Raw genomic sequence first — 19488 nt, 5'->3', positions numbered from 1 at the left:
CAAATTTCACTTAACCTATGATTAAATACAATAATATGCGTGATGCCTAATTATTACAGTCTAAATGATGAGAAACGGAATATAAAATCTAATGAATCGGGTTAATAATGATAATGATGATGATAATAATAATAATAATAATAATAATAATAATAATAATAATAATAATAATAATAATAATAATAATAATAATAAATACTGAATGGAATCTGTAACCCTGTTGTACGGTTACAGCAGGTATGGGAATATCTGAGACATAAGAAGTACCAGATGAGATTATAGATTGAATTAAACAATTATTGTATATTGAGAAAGAAAGATCTGTGTGCATATTCAAGGAGGCAGGTCAAGTTGTTTGGAAACCAAGAGTGGAATCCAACAAGGAAGTTGATTATCACCACTTCTTTTCACTATTATAATGGATGAGGTTATAAAAACAGTGAAAAGGAAGGATCAGATGACAAGTGTGTTTGTATTTGCTGATGATGATGTGCTATGGGGTGAGACAGAAGCAGAAGTACAAGCTAAGCTCACTTGACAGCTCTCCGCTGCAGCAGAAAGTACGCGAAGTTGAGCGCGCGGTCCGCCATGTTGGTGTACACATCCTAGAGCTCTCCTTATGGGGAAGCAATGATAATATAATCAGTTTTAAATCGCAATTAATGGTGCACTGGAATAATTTAAAATATAGGGACATGTTCACTCAAAGCATAAGGACATTGGGAACACTGACACATCATTCCGACATCAGTAAATCTCCAGGATAGCAATAAAAATGAGTGTATAATAACGGCCGACAAATATTAACTTAGGTGCTGAATACATGCAATTAGCGATCACACAATACGAGTGAAAAACAGTTTCTGGAAACATTGTTGTAAATTGTATACATGTATGCCACAAAATTATGCATTCTTAAGGGGAGGTATGATTGAATTTTTCGTATTTTGAGCCAAAAACTCTGTTTTTCTTTTTATTCATACAAAAATAGCCCAATTCTTCCTCTTTCAGAAAATGTTTTTATTTTATTTTTTCCGGCTTATTTAAAGCTTGTGGAAGCCATTTAATGTGAGCCCGCAGGACATTTAAAAGCCCAGAACCACACTCACATCTCCTGTAATGGCATAATGATATGTATGTTTATCGCTGGATAGCTAAGTATTTCGCGGCGTATTTGCCATAGAAGTACACCTGAGCATGCTGACAGTCACTTGTTTACTATGTAATCAATACAATTACGTTATGTTAGGAAATAATTTGATTTGAACTGAAGGAGAGAACGTTGTACCTCTTCCAAATAGTACTCAAGTTATATCTGCCACACATGTATACTTTGATAGTTTAAATATATTATGTACCGTATTTGTATTATTTACATTTAGGAATTCGTATTTGTGTTAATTGTAGTAGTAGAAGCATAGTTCCCTTGTTTGTTTATATTTTACTAACATGCAGAAGTAACATGTGGTTTCAATTCCCCCCCATGGCGCAACAGCCCCGAAAGGCCATGGCCTACCAAGCAACCGCTGCTCAGCCCGAAGGACTGTAGATTACGAGGTGTCGCGTGGTCAGCATGACAGATCCTCTCGGTCGTTATTCTTGGCTTTCTTCACCGGGGCCGCCATCTCACTGTGAGATAGCTCCTCAATTATTATCACGTAGGCTGAGTGGACCTCCAACCAGTCCTCAGATGCAGGTAAAAGTTCCTTAGTTGGCCGGGAATTGAACCCGGGGCCTTCGGGTAAAAGGCAGGCACGCTACCCCTACATCGTGGGGCCAGGGCATGGTTTCAATTCGAGTGAAATACCTAAACTAGTGAGTTTTCATTGATGTGTTTTATCTTAATTCCTCTGTAAATGTGTGATTTATAGCGTAGAGTTCATAGTGCATCGTTTTAGTGTATAGAAAAGTGGTAATTATAGTGCTAACCACATAAGGCCTAATCACGCCACCGTAACGCTTAACTGATATGTAAACACATCCAAATATTACACATATATAGTGATACTTAACACTTTTCATACAAAAAGGAAAGGAAATATTCAAAGGGAATAGCATTTGTCACCATCTTGAATAGTTTAAATCAATTAATCATAAGGAGCACGCTTAAATCAAGATTTAAAAACACTCCGTAATGCTCTTCTTATGGAAGACCGCCTTGTTTTGCCCTACAGCAGCTTATCGCTCAGAGCTTGATGTTAGTGCCACGCTTGGCCATTAGAAACATAGGGAGCGACCTCTCTATCTGTTTGTATGCTCGAAGGAACTAAGTATAAACAAAGCAAGCGCACTCCTCGTGGTCTACTGCACCGTGCGCTCGCTCCCATCTTACTACGCCAGTCATCTTCTATTCGGCTTACTGCTACCCAAGCTACCAGCCATCCATGTATAGAGATCAGTGGCTAAGCTAGATCTTTGGCAAGAAGAATTTGAAAGAATGGGACTGGCCATCAGCTGAACTAAAACAGTTGGTTTGGTGATGAGTCGAAATCCTGAAGCATTCCACCTGCGAGTGCAAAATTATGATGTTATGAATAACTTCAAATCTTTAAGGTGCTTCAGTTCTTACAGTACCATAAATCAAGAAATAGGCAACAGGATACAAACTGCATTAAAATTCTACTACTCTCTTTGTCAACTACTCTGTGTTGACACATTTCCGCAAGCTTCAAAGATCACACTGTACAAAAAAATACCTTGTACCATTTCTTAACGTATGGACTGGAAGCTGCAACTTTGACTGGGCATGCAAAAAGTTGTCTACAGGCCACTGAAATGAGGTTCTTTTGTTCTTGCCTTCAAAAGACAAGGAGAAACAAAATAAGGAATGAGAATATCTGTCAACACCTTGAAATGGACAAGAGTCTGTTGGAAACCTTAGAATTAAGCAGATTATGGACATATATTGTGAGAAAGATGGCTGCGAATAGGACCCCCAAGAGCATACTACGAAAGGAATGTTGTTGGTAAGAGGTCCAGAGGTAGGCTTTGTGATAGTTGGGAAAAGAAAATTTTCAGAGACTTTGCCTGACATGATGTAAATTGGTAGCAAAAAGTAGAACATCAGCTGTGGATAGACAGGATGAACTGTAAGCGGCTCGTAAATACTCGCACCTGGCTTTTCGGAGTAGAGAATTGATGATGATGATGATGATGATTGATAGTTTTTTGAATTTCCTGATGATAAATTTAGATTTAAATATACAGTATGCCCCAAGACTAATGATGATTATGAATAAAGTGTCTACTTTTTTAAAATGCGGGACATTTTCCGTTTCAGTAAAATTAAAAAGAAAAAACAACCACCTTACATTGAGATCAGAAACACTACCTCATGATTGGATAATTTTGCTGGTGAGTATATACTGTAAATACAATATGAAAGTGTATTGCTAAAATTAGCACTAATACATTTCTGTGTCAGTAGTTACAGTATAGATTGCAATCTCTGTTCAGCTTGAGTTACAATAGACTTTGAGCCTCCTTTTATATGCAATTGCATATTTATTATTTTAAAAGAATATAATCATACAGTTCAGCGTTCTAATTCTGACAGACAAGACCAAAGAGCCAATAGAGTTCATGAGAGAGAAGGACATAACCATCCTAGGTATTAGTGAAACAAAATGGAATGGGAGATGGGAAAGAAAACTGAGGGATGGTACGGGCTCTTTTGGAGTGGAGGACAGGATGCATTGAATTGAGTAGTAGTGATCAATAGGAAGGATGCCCTGGAATATATAGAGGAGGTAAAGATGATCAATGACAGAATTATCATAGCAAGGATAGAGTTTGAGACAGGAACACAAGATCTGTTCCAAGTATATACTCCACAAACTAGAAATAAAGAAGAGAATACAGAACAATTCCTTGAAGAAATGGAGAATTACATAGAAGATAACGAAGAGTTCTGGAAGGCATTGCAAAAACTAATACCAAGGACATATATTAGTGGTGTTGAACAGGAATAAAATAATTTTAAGAGTGCATTTGTGAAGTGTACAGAGAAAACATGGGGTAGAACATTGGGAAAGATATGAAAGAGACAACATTGTGGAATGATAGAGTGAAAGATAAAGTAAAGGAAAAGAAGGAAATTTGGAAGGAATGGAAAAAACAAAAGATTGGAGTAAAGCAAAATTCATAGAAGGAAAAAGAGTTTGCAGAGCGGTAGTAGCCGAATATATGTAGAAAATTTGGGAAACATTCACCCAAGAAGTAAAGCAAGATTTGAACTGTGGGAAAAATTGTATTATTTGGAATTATAAGAAACTGTAGGAATGAAACGGTGAACACAGGGTTTGTGAAGAATAAAGGAGGACTAATACTGACAAAACCAGAAGTGATAATGAACAGATGGAAAGAATGTTTCAGTAAATTGATGAATGTGAGAAACCCAGACCTGTGGAGAAGGTATCCAGGCAGCAGAGAAGTAGTAACTGAGAAGGAATCAGACATTACAATGACAGAGGTGGAATGGGCAGTTAAAAAGATGAAGATAGGAAAAGTTGTGGGAACAGACAAAGTAACCATAGAAATGATGAAAGTTGCAGGACCAGCAAGACTCCAGTGGACTTATTGAATACTCAAGTGTGTATGGAGAGAGTAAAAAGTGCCTGAGGATTGGGGAAAGAGATTTATATTACCAATATTCAAGAAATGAGATAAGATGATGTACGGTAACTACTGAGGAATCACCATTTTTGCTATTTGCTTTACGTCACACCGACATAGATAAGTCTTATGGCGACGATGGGACAGGAAAGGCCTATGAATGGGAAGGAAGCGGCCGTGGCCTTAATTAAGGTACAGCCCCAGCATTTGCCTGGTGTAAAAATGGGAAACCACGGAAAACCATCTTTAGGACTGCCGACAGTGGGGTTCAAACCCACTATCTCCCGGATGCAAGCTCACAGATGCGCGCCCCTAACCACACGGCCAACTCGCCCGGTAGGAATCACCATTATCCCCCATGTAGCCAAGATAATGGAAAAGGATATTGGAAAGAAGAATTAGGGGCCAGTTACAACAGAAACAGTTTGGATTCAGAAGTGGAAGGTCAACAGTCATTGTGATACGGATCATGGAAAAGAGCTGGGAATATGGGAAGGATATAGTAATGGCTTTTATAGACTTAGGAAAGGTGTATAACAGCATCCTCAGAACAGGGGTTTGGGAAAGCCTGCCTCACAGGGCATTGGCAAGGAACAATAACAATGATAAAAGTAGTATATGATAACTGTTACAGCTGTGTGAAGACAACAGTGGGTAGAAGAGAATGGTTTGGCATTGACAATGGGCTAAAATAAGATGACATTGTAAAGGCAGCAAGGGAAGATTATAGAGGCGAAAGAATGAATGTGATGATGTTTGCGGATGATGTTTTTATCCCAGAAGAAGTTGAGGAGTAGGTACAACAACAGCTGAATGTAATGGATGGAAGGATTGAACAGTGGGGATCGAGGATCAATATGGAGATTTGCAAGACAATGGTGATGAGTAGAGAAAGTAAAAAAAAAAGTGAAAAGGAGCTATCAGAATTGGAGACAAGGGACTGGATTTTGTAGAACACTTCAAATTCTTGGGAAGTGAACTGGTAGAAAATTGAAGACTGAATATGGAAATTAGTAGAAGGATACAACTGGGGAGTGCCTTTGACCAGAATGTAGGGAGATTAGTATGAAATAAATATGTACCAATGAAGGCGAAAGAAGTAATGTACCTATAATGACATATGCGGCAGAAACGTGGACAATGACTCAGAGAGATGAGAGTAGAGTACAAGCAGCTGAAATGAAGTTCCTGAGAAGTATGGTACAGAAGACAAGGAGGGATAGTGTGAGAAATGAAACATATAGAAACAGTTAAATGTGCAAAAACTAAATGACAAACTGGAACAGAACAGATTAAGTGAACTTGTGAAGCGGATGAAAGAAGAAAGACTGCCAAGACTAGCAATGGAAGGACAGATGACAGAGAAGAGAGGACGAGGAAGACCAAAATGACAGTAAGGAATGGTGGAGAGAGAGGATGAAGTGGAGGTAGACCATATTTGCCCCCACCTGCTGTCAGCTGGAAAAGAGGAAATAATGATGATGACGATGATGATAATAATGATGTATTTGCTCCCACTGTGAATCAAATTATCCTTTCATTCATTATACTATCTTAGGAAAGACATCTGACCTTCAACTTTTTGCTGAAATGCAAATTTAACACCAAAAATTCCTGGATTGAGATGGGAAAACTTTTTAGGCATTGTTTCGTAAGAATAACAGTAATATATGAGAACTCTAGGTAAACTTCAGTCATTTCAAAAACAAAAACTTGTTTCATGTAGAGAGAGATAAAAATCACCCACCATTACTGATTCCATTAATCTTTTAGTTAACCTATTCTCAGTAACCATCTCATTCCATTTCAACTCCCCACAACCGTTCTTTGCTCTTTTCTGAAAGATAATTTTTTTCTAAATAAACAGACCAGATAAGAGCATGATCGGGAACATACACACACAGTTCTCTTTCCCTTTAATTCCCTGATTGTGCAGGTTTACGACAAACTGGTGAGCTCTCTTTTCTGTCTCCTCTGCAAATGTTCATTATGACAAATTTGGACTATTATTTCTTTTATCTTTAGCATACTCTGCCTTTAGGGGTAGCAAACCTACCCCCACCCCAGAGACCCCAGGTTTGATTTCCAGCCATATTAGGGTTTTACTTGAATGTGAGGACTGGATTGAGATCCACTCTGCTTATGTCAGAACAGTTTGACGGGCTACAGTGATATGGAAGAGAGGACGAGGAAAACTGAAATGACAATAAGGAATGGTGGAGAGACAGGATGAAGTGGAGATGGACCATATTTGCTCCCACCTGGTGTCAGCTGGAAAAGGGAAAATAATGAAAATAAATCTAGAAAGCTAAGAAGATTCATGGCATTGACAATGCATCACCTTGTAATCTCCAGGCTTTCGGGTAGAGCAGCAGCCACTTGGTAGATCAAGGCCTGTCTGGGCTGTAGTATTATGGGATTTGTTTGTGTACTATCTTTAGTAGTAACTCACAGTTCATCAGTTTCCTTGTGTAAATTGTTCTCTTAGTTAGATTTCTAACTTGAGTACATGCTAAGATAACTGTTTTATACTGTTATGACTTCAACTCTGGCTATTTCTTGATGAAAGTAGTATTTTTGCATCTGTCTCATTGCTTAGGTTTTTTTTTTTTTTTTTTTTGCTTAACATTGCACCGACACATATGTCTTATGGAAAATTCTAAATTCCCATGGAGGGAATTAGATATTTTTCACCAATAGAGCATTAGGCGGGCAATAATTCCATTGTGGAGATTTATCTCCCGTATGCAGTTATTTCAGACTGTGCCTCATAAATAGGCTTCTGATAAGCTCACCTGCATACACCCAGTGTCAGTGGGTAGGGTCTGACACATCCCACTCTGACGAGTCTAGTGTCAGACCTAAGACGAAACGCTGGTTAATAGAGCAAACGCCTGAAAAGCCTTACATCTGATATACATATGTCTTATGGCAACGATGGGATAGGAAAGGTCTAGGAAGTGGAAGGAAGTGGCCATGGCCTTAATTAAGGTACAGCCCCGGCATTTGCCTGGTGTGAAAATGGGAAACCACGGAAAACCATCTTCAGGGCTGCCGACAGTGGGGCTCGAACCCACTATCTCCCGATTACTGGATACTGACCGTACTTAAGCGACTGCAGCTATCGAGCTCGGTATACATATAGCAAAATGTAGCTTCCGTCGAAGTTTATTTATGTCTGTGACAAATAGCTCCTGAGGTGTTGATTTTACTGAGTAATGACATATGGAGTACAATTAGTGCATTTAGATGTTATAAACGGTGCTTTTTATAGGGCTGGTTGTGCTTCAGTACCATTTTCTGGCCCTGTGAGGAAAGCAATGACAAACTATCTCACTTCTATGGCACTGCCATCAGGTTTTACAGTTTGTCTTTAACCATGGGTGGTAGTATTTTAGGATTGAGTCAGCCTCCAGACTTAACTGACTTATGATTTTAATTGTTTTTAAAACTTGACAGATTTACTGTACACCATTTACCACTCCTAGGACATTCAAATATCCTTGTCTAATTGTCAAATAGAGTGTATGAACTGTAATGATCTTCTTTTGTAATTACAACATTCATACACAGACTCTGCAGGCATCACAGTTACTAAAGGGATTAGACAATATAAACACACACACAAAAACATCCAGTGCTGATGTCTGTGTTGTGTCTAGCCGAGTGAAAATAGATTAAGTACAAACTGTTTTAGTTTAAATTTTCCCTGTTTGTTGTTCCAGAGAGCAGATTCAGATCACCCATATGGTTATACCAATATGAGGTATGTGGCATCCCTTATATCAGGCGTTGGTATCTTCTGTGTGGGCACAGGATTATCCATCTATCACGGTATTACTGGTCTACTTAATCCAGCCCAATTGGAACCATTGTACTGGGTAAGGCATCAAGCATGATGAATAGTAATTAATATAATCTGATGATGATGATAGGCATCACTGGTTCTGTTGAAGAACACAGATATTGAAATGCGGTTAACATGTTTTGTGTGGACCAAAAATGCAATATTGTGACAAGGAAAATGTGGCAGGCAAAATTGGAAATATGTGCTCTAACATTGAAATGAGGATTGTATAGAAAATTAGTTATGGCAAAATAGTAGAGGAGCCCATATTTCTAATCAGGTTTCAGATAATTATGCATTTTAAAATGCCAAAATATACTTGCAATTATGCACTAAAAGTTGTCAAAATATGCACTTAAAATGTTGAAATATGCATTGAAAAAAATCTGATATCAGTTAGCAATAAATTTATATTATAAAAATAAATGTTACACTTTAAACACCGCCAAAACAAAAATCAATAAAATGCTCCAGTTTCTCAATGAAATTCACAAGTCGTAATTACACTTAATCACAGCATGATGCAAAAGTGCTCAAACACAAACTTGCACCTATTTTAACTTAAAATGGTTTTATTCTGTACATCACATGCCACAATTGAAACATACTCCCAAGTTAAAGAAATCAGGGACTTCCAGTATCGATGCACCATCAATATTTTCTTTAGAGGACACCAGAAATGTTAAATTTGTAGAAACTGGAGTTTTGTAACACTACACTCTGCATTTTTTCCAAGAAAACTTGACTTTTTAGGTTCAATAGTGATTGAGCAATTTCTCTCTCTCTCTTTTTTTGAAGGGACAGTCTTCTTCTTGCTTCTGAATTTGGCCAACTGTGGACCACGTGAAACTTAATGCTTTCTGGCCAGTCTTCTTTTCTTTTCCCAGAACTTCTTCATTTGTTCACTCCTTATTTTTCTCTCCTCCTCAGATATTACAAATTTGGGCCTTTTCTTCTGCTGCTCTTCATGAAATTTGTGGTCATCTACTCAAGTTCTGAACTTCTTTCTGTTGAGGATCAATTCTGGTGTTATTTTAATTTCTTCTGCGTCCTTCTTAACCTCCTTGAAGGGACAGTCATATTTCTTGCAGTTTCTTGATCGCTAAAGGTATACACATTAAAGTGGAATGAATGAATATAAGTTGCTCACAAACACGTCTTTGTTAAGACTTCTTGTGCTGCTTTAATTGAAGCAGCTTCTTCAGAATCGAGGCCTTCGATTTCCTCTTTTACAACTTCAAAATAATCAGCATAGTAAGTAGCAGCATCAAGCCAAGTTCCTTATCCTGTATGAACTGCTGAAGGCAGAAGAGGCACATTACCAACTGAATACAAAAATATATTCTTGCAACATGGAGTCTTGAGAAATACTCTTTTCACTGTAGAGATCAAAATGTTTACTTCAAGAAAGGAAGTCCGGACTACTGCAGCGACTCGATGAAGTCCATGTGCTACACACGTGACGTGTATCATCTTGGGATGATATATCGCAAGACCTCCCGTGACTTTGCACATGTAAGGTGCAACATTAATGCAGGCCATGAGAACATGATCGTAAAGAATGCATGTTGGCCACAAAAAACTAAATGCATTATTGAAAAATGCAGCAACTATTGAGTGCCCACTTTATAAAACTGAGGAATGTAATTCTTCCTAATTTTTTATTCATCTGGGACTGGTTGTTTCACATACTCCTCCAGAAACTGAACAAAGTGCTTATTGTTTAGCTTACCAATGGTATGTTTGCTGAAACAAATGCTTTACAAAAGTCTTCATTGAATTTACTTCATGTTTGTCCTGGTTTAACTAAAACTGTGATTACAAGATGCTGGCATTCTTGTTTCAATTTTACAATTTTTAATTTGTTTTGTTTCGTTGTTTGAAGATGATGTTGAACTTGCTACCTTTTAGTTGCAGTTATGGTTATGCTACAATATTTACAAAACAAAGTACTTCTGTCAGTTGGTTAGCCTTCAAACTCACGTATATATGCTTTCAATACATCACTAATAGTTCTCTTCTGTCATTATAAATTTTGCAGGAACAGTGTATTATGAACCACAACCTGCTTCATCACAACTGAAGCAGGACTGATAAGAAGTAATTGTGCATAAGAGAACATTGTATTTACTTTAAAAAATATAACAGGTTTGTTCCTAGCGGCATAATTCACTATAAAGATCTCCTGAAAGAATTTAACATCATTTCATTATTAAACAGACGTATAATAAATGATCAAAAATACCTCCATAGAGTTATCAATAATGTGGTAGATAACAGTTACTTTCTACAACAATTCTCGTTCAATACCCGGAAAGGAAGTTTAAGACACAGACATCTCTTGTTTCTTCCGATTTCTAAAACAGTATTTTATAGAAGCTCACCACTGTTCAGAATGTGCACTACTTATAACGTCACAGTTCAAAAATTTCCTGATCTTGATCTAGACTTTGCTGTTAGATACAATTATTATGTAAAATTATTGAAGAAGGCACACAGTTGAAGTAATGGTCACACTATGCTGGGCACTTTGAGTTCAGTTCACTATTTCTGAAGGTTTACCCTATAGGTGTATATATGTACTATATTTATACTTATTTCTTGGTTAATTTGTGTTTCATTTTTGTGTTTTATTTTATTTAAATTCATATAATTTTATATAGATGAAGAAAATGTAAGGAAAACTGCAAACAAATTATCATTACTAATGTCTATTTGCACTTAAGATTTAATGTGCTGTTCATACCTATTGCTACAACTCATCTCTCACCAAACACATATATTTCATGCGTTACTTTCTATGATTTTCTTTTTGTATATCAGTTTCTTTAACTGGCGTCAGTCTAAGATTGGAGTTATTTCTTTTGTAGATCCTAATTCCTAATTTATTTTATGTTTCTGTTTTTCTAATTTTTAATTCATTTTTAGATATTAAGTATTTTAGGTCATAAGTCCACTTCGAACCTGAAAAAGTCTACTTTTTAAATTAATTTTTAGATATTACAGTAAGTATATTTAAACTTGAAAAAGTATTAATGTGCTGTAAATTCTGTTTGCTACTCTACTTGTTAATAATGTTGTATATTTTTATTTTTAGATATTAAGTTCTTTCTAACAATTGTTATTTTTAATAATTAATGCATAATGACTAAGCCACCTGTAATTGGAGAAACATCTCTGTTGGTGGTATGAAATAAATAAATAAATAAACTACAGTAGAAGTCTGTTATAGCGAGAATTCGTAACGCCAAAAAATTTACTTGCTATAATGGATTGTCGTTATATCAATTCTTTTGTAAAAGTCGGAGAAAATCCCATACACATTAAAATCTGTATGTAACGGCAATCAGTTTGTTCAAAAGTTGTGTTTTCACGGATGATATCCATGCTACGGATTGCTCGTTTGTAATTTTTTCGAAATCCGATACTACGTGAAAGTGTGTGTTTAATTTCATTCTGAAAAAATCACTCCAGAGGCCTCTGTAGCAAACGTTCCAGTTTTCTTCTTCAAACAGTGTCACCTAACCTAACCCTATAAGTATCATAAAAACGTATTTCAAGCACACGTAAAGAAATTATAAACTATCCGCTGAATCAGTGATGTACTTCCATATCTTGAGGTGTATCACATTTGGCTTAATTTCAGTATATAACATTAAAAATTAAGCAATTGTTTACTTCAGCCTTTATTTTTAACGAGTTAACAATGGCTATTGGCCACGTTATTTACGCATTTATTATGAAAACATGTTACCCTTCTTCATTTTGAATTCTCTTTTTGAGAACAGCAGTCAGCGGGCATTACTAATCGACTCCGACATCGCCTTCGAATGTTGAGGAGAGAGCTTGCAAGTGTACATAGTGAGAAAACGATATGTACCGAAGATGACCTATTGCATTTTGTGGCAAATGTTTCAGTTTTCTTATTCAAACAGCATTATCTAATCTAACTTAACCCCGTATTTACCATGAAAACATATACCAAGCGCCAGTAGAAAAGTGATAACCTTCTCACTATAAATTTAGATGCGAATAGCCTTAGCAAAATTTAACCAAATGCGAGAAAATATAATCTAACCTCTGAAATCAGTGATGTGCTTTGCCATATCTTGAGGTGTATTGCATTCGTATTTAATTTCAGTGTAGAGTATTAAAATTAAGTGATCATTTACTTAGCCTTTATTTATAACGAGTTAACAACTGCTATTGACTATGTTATTTATGTATTTGTTATGAAAACATGTTCTCTTCTTTCATTTCTAATTTTCTTTACGGAACATCAGTTGAAGGGTATTATTAATCGACTCTGATATTGCCTTTGAATGTCGACGAGGGAGCTTGCAAGTGCACATAGCGAGAAAACGATACCAAAGGTCGCATTTTGTGGCAAACAATTAAGTTTTCTTATGCAAACAGCGTAACCTTATCTAACTTAACCCTGTATGTACCATGAAAACATATATCAAGCAGCAGTAGAAAAGTGATAACCTTCTTGCTATAAATTTAGATCAGAATGGCCTTAGCGAAATTTAACCAGACTCGAGAAACTATAATCTAGCCTCAGAAATTAGTGATGTGCTCTGTCATATCTGGAAGTGTATCATATTCGTACTTAATTTCAGTGCAGAGTATTAAAATTAAGCGATGGTCTACTTAGCCTTTATTTCTGACGAGTTAACAACGGCTATTGACCACATTATTTACGTATTTATTACGAAAATATGTTCTCTTTCATTTCTGATTTTCTTTATGAAACAGCAGTTGATGGGCATTACTAATTGACTCCGACATTGCCTTCGAAAGTCGATGGAAGAGCTCACAAGTGCACGTAGCGAGAAAATGATACTTTACCGAAGTTGATCGATCACATTTTGTGGCAAACGTTTCAGTTTTCTTATTCAGACAGCATCACCTAACCTAACCTAACTTAACCGTACTATATGTATCATGAAAACATATTTCATGCCCCAGTAGAGAAATTATAAACTTCTTGCCATAAATTTACATGATAATAGCCTTTCTGAAATTTAACGAGACGCGAAAGAATATGAAACTAACCTCTGAAATCAATGATGCACTTTGCCATATCTTGAGGTGCACCCGATTCTTACTTAATTGTAGTATTTAGCTTTAAAAATAAGCGTTCGTTTACTTCAGCTTTTATTTTTAAGAGCGCCTTCAAATGTCGACGAGAGAGCTTGTTAGTGGACATAGCGAGGAAACGATACCTAAGATGATTGATTACATGCAATATAATGGCTGGATGCATAAATGTCGGTAATGGAAAAAATCGTGCACGCTTAATCACTCTCGCTGTAACCGAAGGAAAATACACAGTTTAATATAGGAATTTTCAAGGGATAGAAAAAACTCGTTATAGCGGTGTTCTCGTTATATGCCGTACTCGTTATAGCAGACTTCTACTATATTTATGAAGTGGAGGAAAGACGGCCCTGTCGTAAGTGAAATCTCAGGAATCAGTAGCCTACTTGCCTAATTGGGTTGTAGGTAAACACAGTCATGGCTGGATGTAGAGCTGGTGTTGCTAATTTTAAACGTGCTACTCACCTGTCAAACAGGCTACGTGGCGATAACCAGCACAGCTCATCTTCTTGAATATGACATGGGTCATGCTCAGGTTTGCATTACTTAAGTTATCTGAAATTCATGCCAAATTTTCCAATATTTCAGGTATTTTGTAGCAAATAATTGGAAAGAAAAGAGAAAGAACACCTGTTTATGTATATTTTGTACATAGTAACATATTTATTGTGAAACAAATGTTTATCCATGATGTACCAAATATGCAAGCAACATGAAGAAATAATGTCTTTGCTCTTTAAACTACCAACATGGAATTTTCATACATCATTTTTCCCTAGCTATAAATCATACATCGAGTCCAAAAGTAATGTTTAAATATCAAAATTTACAAAAATATATGTTTAAGGGTTAACTCGGATTACGATTGGAAAGGTAGTGGTTGTATATTTATTCTAATGCCCCACACTCAGAAGTCCATTGACCATGATGGTGGGTAGTTAACGTTCTTCATTTATTTTTACACACCATCTTGCCTCAGAGGTGAAGGTCATTGTGTGAATGTATTTGTTTTTGTGTCCAGTGTGATGACAGCATATTATTGAACAAAAACATTGAGAAGTATGGCATGAAAATCAGTACAGAGAAAAACAAAGACTATGGCGATGTCGAGAGGGGAAAGATAAGGAAAGGGCACTGTGAAGTCAGAGTCTGGAAATTGTGGACAGCTTTAAATACCTAAGAAGTGAATTAATGCAATGTGAGTGATAATGTTAGTGATGTTAATGGTAATAAGGTACGAAGAGGATAAAACCCATTGTCAGCACATAATTTACCCCTTTTGAATAGCACCAAAGGACTTGCTCAAGGCTTAATGTCTCCATCCGATAAACAAATCACCATCAACAGCGTCATATACCCTGACTCCATGTGAGCCCTGTAGAGATGTTTGGAACTGACATGGGCATGGACGTGGACATGGAGATTAGCAGGAGGGTACAGCAGGGTAATGCATTCTACCAAAGTGTAAGAAAACTTGTTTGGAGCAAAGAAGTACCAAGGAAAAGTAAAGAAATAATGTGAGTGATGTTAATGGTAATACGGTACGGAGAGTATAAAACCCATTGTCAGCACATAATTTACTCATTTTGAATAGCACCAAAGGACTTGCTCAAGGTGTAATGTCTCCATCCGATAAATTAATCACCATCAACAGCGTCATATACCCTGACCCCATGTGAGCACTGTAAAGATGTTTGGGATTGAAGCAGGCTTTTGGTGGGCAATCTAAGGATTAGGAATAGTATTCCACCACCTCTCGTACCCTGCTGGTCAGTATTCCAATGGTGCAAGTGTCTTCCACCAACCAGTTTTAAATTTGTAGTAGAATGGGGGTTCACAAGTACCATGACTTTCATAGATATAGAAAAGGCATATGATATTGTCCCCAGAGAGAAGGTTTGGGAAACCATGGTTAAAAAGAGACTCGGAAGAGAAATGTTAGAAATGGTTCAAGCAATGTACAACAACTGTGTTAGCAGAGTACTGACCGCAGTTGGAAAGGCAGAATGGTTTAGGAGTAAGACTGGACTAAGACAGGGAAGTGTGCTGTCTGTCACCTCTTTTGGTTATTATGGTCATGGACAAAATTGTAAAGGAAACAAAGGAAGCCTATGGAGATTAAGAGATGAAGATACTGCTATTTGCAGATGATGATGTGATCTGGGCAAAGAACAGCAAAGAAGTGCAACAATGTACTGAACAAAAAAATTGAGAAGTACGGCATGAAAATCAGTACAGTGAAAAGCAACACTATGGTGATGTCGAGAGGGGAAAGGCAAGGAAAGGGCACTGTGAAAATTGTAAGTCAGTCAAATTGTGGACAGCTTTAAATACCTAGGACCGGGCGAGTTGGCCATGCGCTTAGAGGCGCGCGTCTGTGAGCTTGCATCCGGGAGATAGTAGGTTTGAATCCCACTATCGGCAGCCCTGAAGATGGTTTTCCGTGGTTTCCCATTTTCAGACCAGGCAAATGCTGGGGCTGTACCTTAATGAAGGCCACGGCCGCTTCCTTCCAACTCCTTGGCTTTTCCTATCCCATCGGCGCCAAAAGACCTATCTGTGTCGGTGCGACGTAAAGCCCATAGCAAAAAAAAAAAAAAAGATACCTAGGAAGTGAATTAATGCAAAATGCTAGGGTGGACATGGAGATTAGCAGGAGGGTACAGCAGGGTAATGCATTCTACCAAAGTGTAAGAAAACTTGTTTGGAGCAAAGAAGTACCAAGGAAAAGTAAAGAGATAATGTACAAAATGTACTATATACCCATACTGACTTATGCAGCTGAGACTTGGACTTGGACTGTCAGGCAAGAGAGTAGAATTCAAGCCAGTGGGATGAAATTACCAAGAAATATGATAGGAGACAGAGTGAGAAATGAAGATGTTAGGAAGGAAATTGGGATAGGAAAGCTAAATGAGAGAGTTGAAAAGAATAAACTAAGGTGGTTTGGACATGTAAAGAGGATGGAGAACAATATTATTCCAAGACAGATGCTGGAGGCAAAGTGCGAGGGCAAGAGAGCAAGAGGAAGACCTAGAACAAGGTGATTGAATCAGTGAAGAGTGGCCTATGAAGATGAAATTTAGACTGGGACAAGATCGTGGAAGATGAATGATGGAAGGAAAGAGGAAGATGGAGACGTGCCATAAATATCCTGACCCAGCAGGAGCTGGATAAGGGGAAAGGATGATGATGATGATGATGATGAGTAGAATAGGGAATCAGAATTGCTCTCTTGTGGCTATTCAATGCCTCAATATAAATATATGTTAAATCTTACAATAACAAATTTCAGCCTTTTAAAATAATTAATGCTGCATAAGAATATAGTCTTCTTCTTCTTACTACTACTACTACTACTACTACTACTACTACTACTACTACTACTACTACTACTACTACTACTACTACTTGCCGGAACCGTGGTGTAGGGGTAGCATGCCTCTCTCTTACCTGGGGCCCTGGATTCAATTCCTAGCCATGTCAGGGATATTTACCTGGATCTGAGGGCAGATTCAAGGTCCACTGAGCCTATGTGGTTACAATTGAGAAGATATCTGACGGTGAGATGGGGGCTCCAGCCTAGAAAGCCAAGAATAATGGTCAAGAGGATTCGCCATGCTGACCACATGACACCTTATAATCTGCAGGCCTTTGGGCTGAGCAAGGTCACTTGGTACGCCCTTTGATGCTGTTGTGCCATGGGGTTTGGTTTGGTTTGGTTTGGATTATTATTATTATTATTATTATTATTATTATTATTATTATTATTATTATTATTAACTGCAGCCTACATATAAGTTTCGTGTTCTCCATCCTAACTTAGACAAGCAGAGAAAAACACACAAATACATTGAGCTAAATTTCTATTGGGAACATGAAAGTAATGATTCATTCTTGTCATGTTCAGGCTTTCTTCATTCTTGGTGGTTCATTGGTGTCAGAAGGAGCAACACTTCTGGTGGCCGTTAACTCCATAAAGAAAGGTGCTAAGAGTAGCAACATGACTTTCTGGGAGTATGGTAAGATGTACCATGTTTTATCTTTTTATCCATTTGCTTTCTAAAATTATAAGTTTAATATCTTCAGTTTATGTACATAACATATCTTTATTTAAGTGTTAACTTTATTTATTTTAAACCTTTTTGTATTGTTGAAGGTGACTATGTTAAATGTAAGTTTTCCTTTGTTGTTACGTTCTCATGTCACATAAATTTCCTGTGTGTGTTCACTTTGTAGCATTATATTGTTACACAGAGATGCCAAATACTATGGATTTTCTGTAGTTTCTATAGATTTCTCTCATGTACTATGGCAGTACAGAAGCGATACTGATTATTGCGGATTTTACAAATTTGATGGGTTAACTTCACTGTAGCCCCAACTCATTTTATCATGTCCAAATGTGAAGTTATGAAATTTAACTTGTAAGAGGCAAATGTGTCCATTCCGAAACCAACTATCCTTCAATATAACCCTAGTTTATATGTTTATAGAAACTGCACTACGTTTTCCGTTCTCATGAACGTAAAGACGCAGCTCCATTGGCTGAAATTTAGAAGGGAACTGCGTCATTCCATAAATGCAATACGGTTAGATATATACCAACTCTGTGACAATAAACATTCCTGAATGAATAAAACTGTGAAATAAGCAATGGTACTCCAATACAATCGATAACAGTTTGAACATACATACCTTAACCCTTTGGGGTCCAATGTCGGATTCAGTCCGACATCATTAATTTTCCGTTCCGGTCCCATGTCGGACCTAGTCCGACACAACTTTAAAGTTATTTATTTCGTATGTTGGAGCGAAAATGGCATCGAGCTTTGCGCAGTATTTGGCCTTGACATTTCTCTGTTCCATGCTGCCATTTATTGTTTATTTGTTTTAACTGATTTGCTTATTCAGTGGAGATAGTTTGTCCCTGTTGTGTTTATATTTGTTATCAGCATGGCGTCCACTAGTCGCAGCATGGAACCTGATGATATTTATGGACAGTTGTTTGACGGTGGCAATATTGACATTGGTTTGTTGACCGATTCTGAAAGAGAAATTAGTATCTCCGAACCAGAAAACAATTTTTCGAGTGAGAAGTAGGAAAGTGATGTGGAAGATAGTGGTGAAACGGGATATAGGGGGGTGAAGAATGAAGGTAACTAATTTTTCATTCTCATAATATTGCTATGGAATACATGCCTCCTAATACAGGAAAGAAGCCGGTAGCTTTAGTGAACAGTTATCACGTATATTATATACATTAAAAAGCAGAGAATAAGCCTGAAGTAAGACACAAGTCTTTCAGGGATCAAATTATCATGGGACTAATGGGGGGCGTTACAAAACGAAATACCCATAAGCGTGGCAGATGGAGCGGCTGTGATGAAGTACTTTGTCTGAATGGGAAGCTACATATCCTAGATGCTTGTGAGGCCAAAATGTAAGGACTGTGCCATGTGTTCTGACAGGAAAGTGAAAGGAGGCAGAAATGAGATGACATTTTGTGGTGAGATCTGTCCAGGGAACTAATGACTGCACCCAAACAAATGCCTCCGGAAGTACCACACCTTCACAAAATATTTCCAGTAATTTTGTTAACTTGATAGATAATAAAGAAATTTGAATTTCCTACTTGTAATGTAAAAATTTGCCCTTTTAATTATGTATTTCCTTCCATATTTGCCTAATGGTACCTTGGGCCTATGCAAGATGCAGGTGGGAAATTAATTGTACCCCAAAGGGTTAATGCAGAAGATGATACAATGCTCTCTTGTGTTTGTAGAAAAAAATGCTCTTGCAAAGAAATTCCGTCACGACGGACATGCCGCTGTAGGTAGCTGTATCATAGATCATCATCATCATCATCATCATCATCATCATCATCAATGTCTCACTCCAGTCGCCCAGGTGTAGTTTGTATT

The 19488-nt window shown here is 37.3% G+C and overlaps 1 protein-coding gene across 3 annotated transcripts in view; it reads left to right on the top strand.

Moving 5' to 3' along the window:
• The window catches only part of ZnT49B (Zinc transporter 49B), a 174189-nt gene that overhangs the window by 129513 nt on the left and 25188 nt on the right, over positions 1-19488 (top strand). For all 3 annotated transcript variants that reach the window (XM_067145625.2, XM_067145626.2, XM_067145624.2), the window contains exons 8-9: positions 8340-8495; positions 17475-17586. In XM_067145625.2, coding sequence (XP_067001726.2) covers positions 8340-8495; positions 17475-17586 — 268 coding nt within the window. The remainder of the gene's footprint in view (positions 1-8339; positions 8496-17474; positions 17587-19488) is intronic.

The sequence above is a fragment of the Anabrus simplex genome, chromosome 4 (assembly GCF_040414725.1).
Source record: "Anabrus simplex isolate iqAnaSimp1 chromosome 4, ASM4041472v1, whole genome shotgun sequence".
Taxonomy (NCBI): domain Eukaryota; kingdom Metazoa; phylum Arthropoda; class Insecta; order Orthoptera; family Tettigoniidae; genus Anabrus; species Anabrus simplex.
The sequence above is the reverse complement of the archived record's forward strand: the minus strand, read 5'-3'. Positions and strand labels throughout refer to the sequence as shown.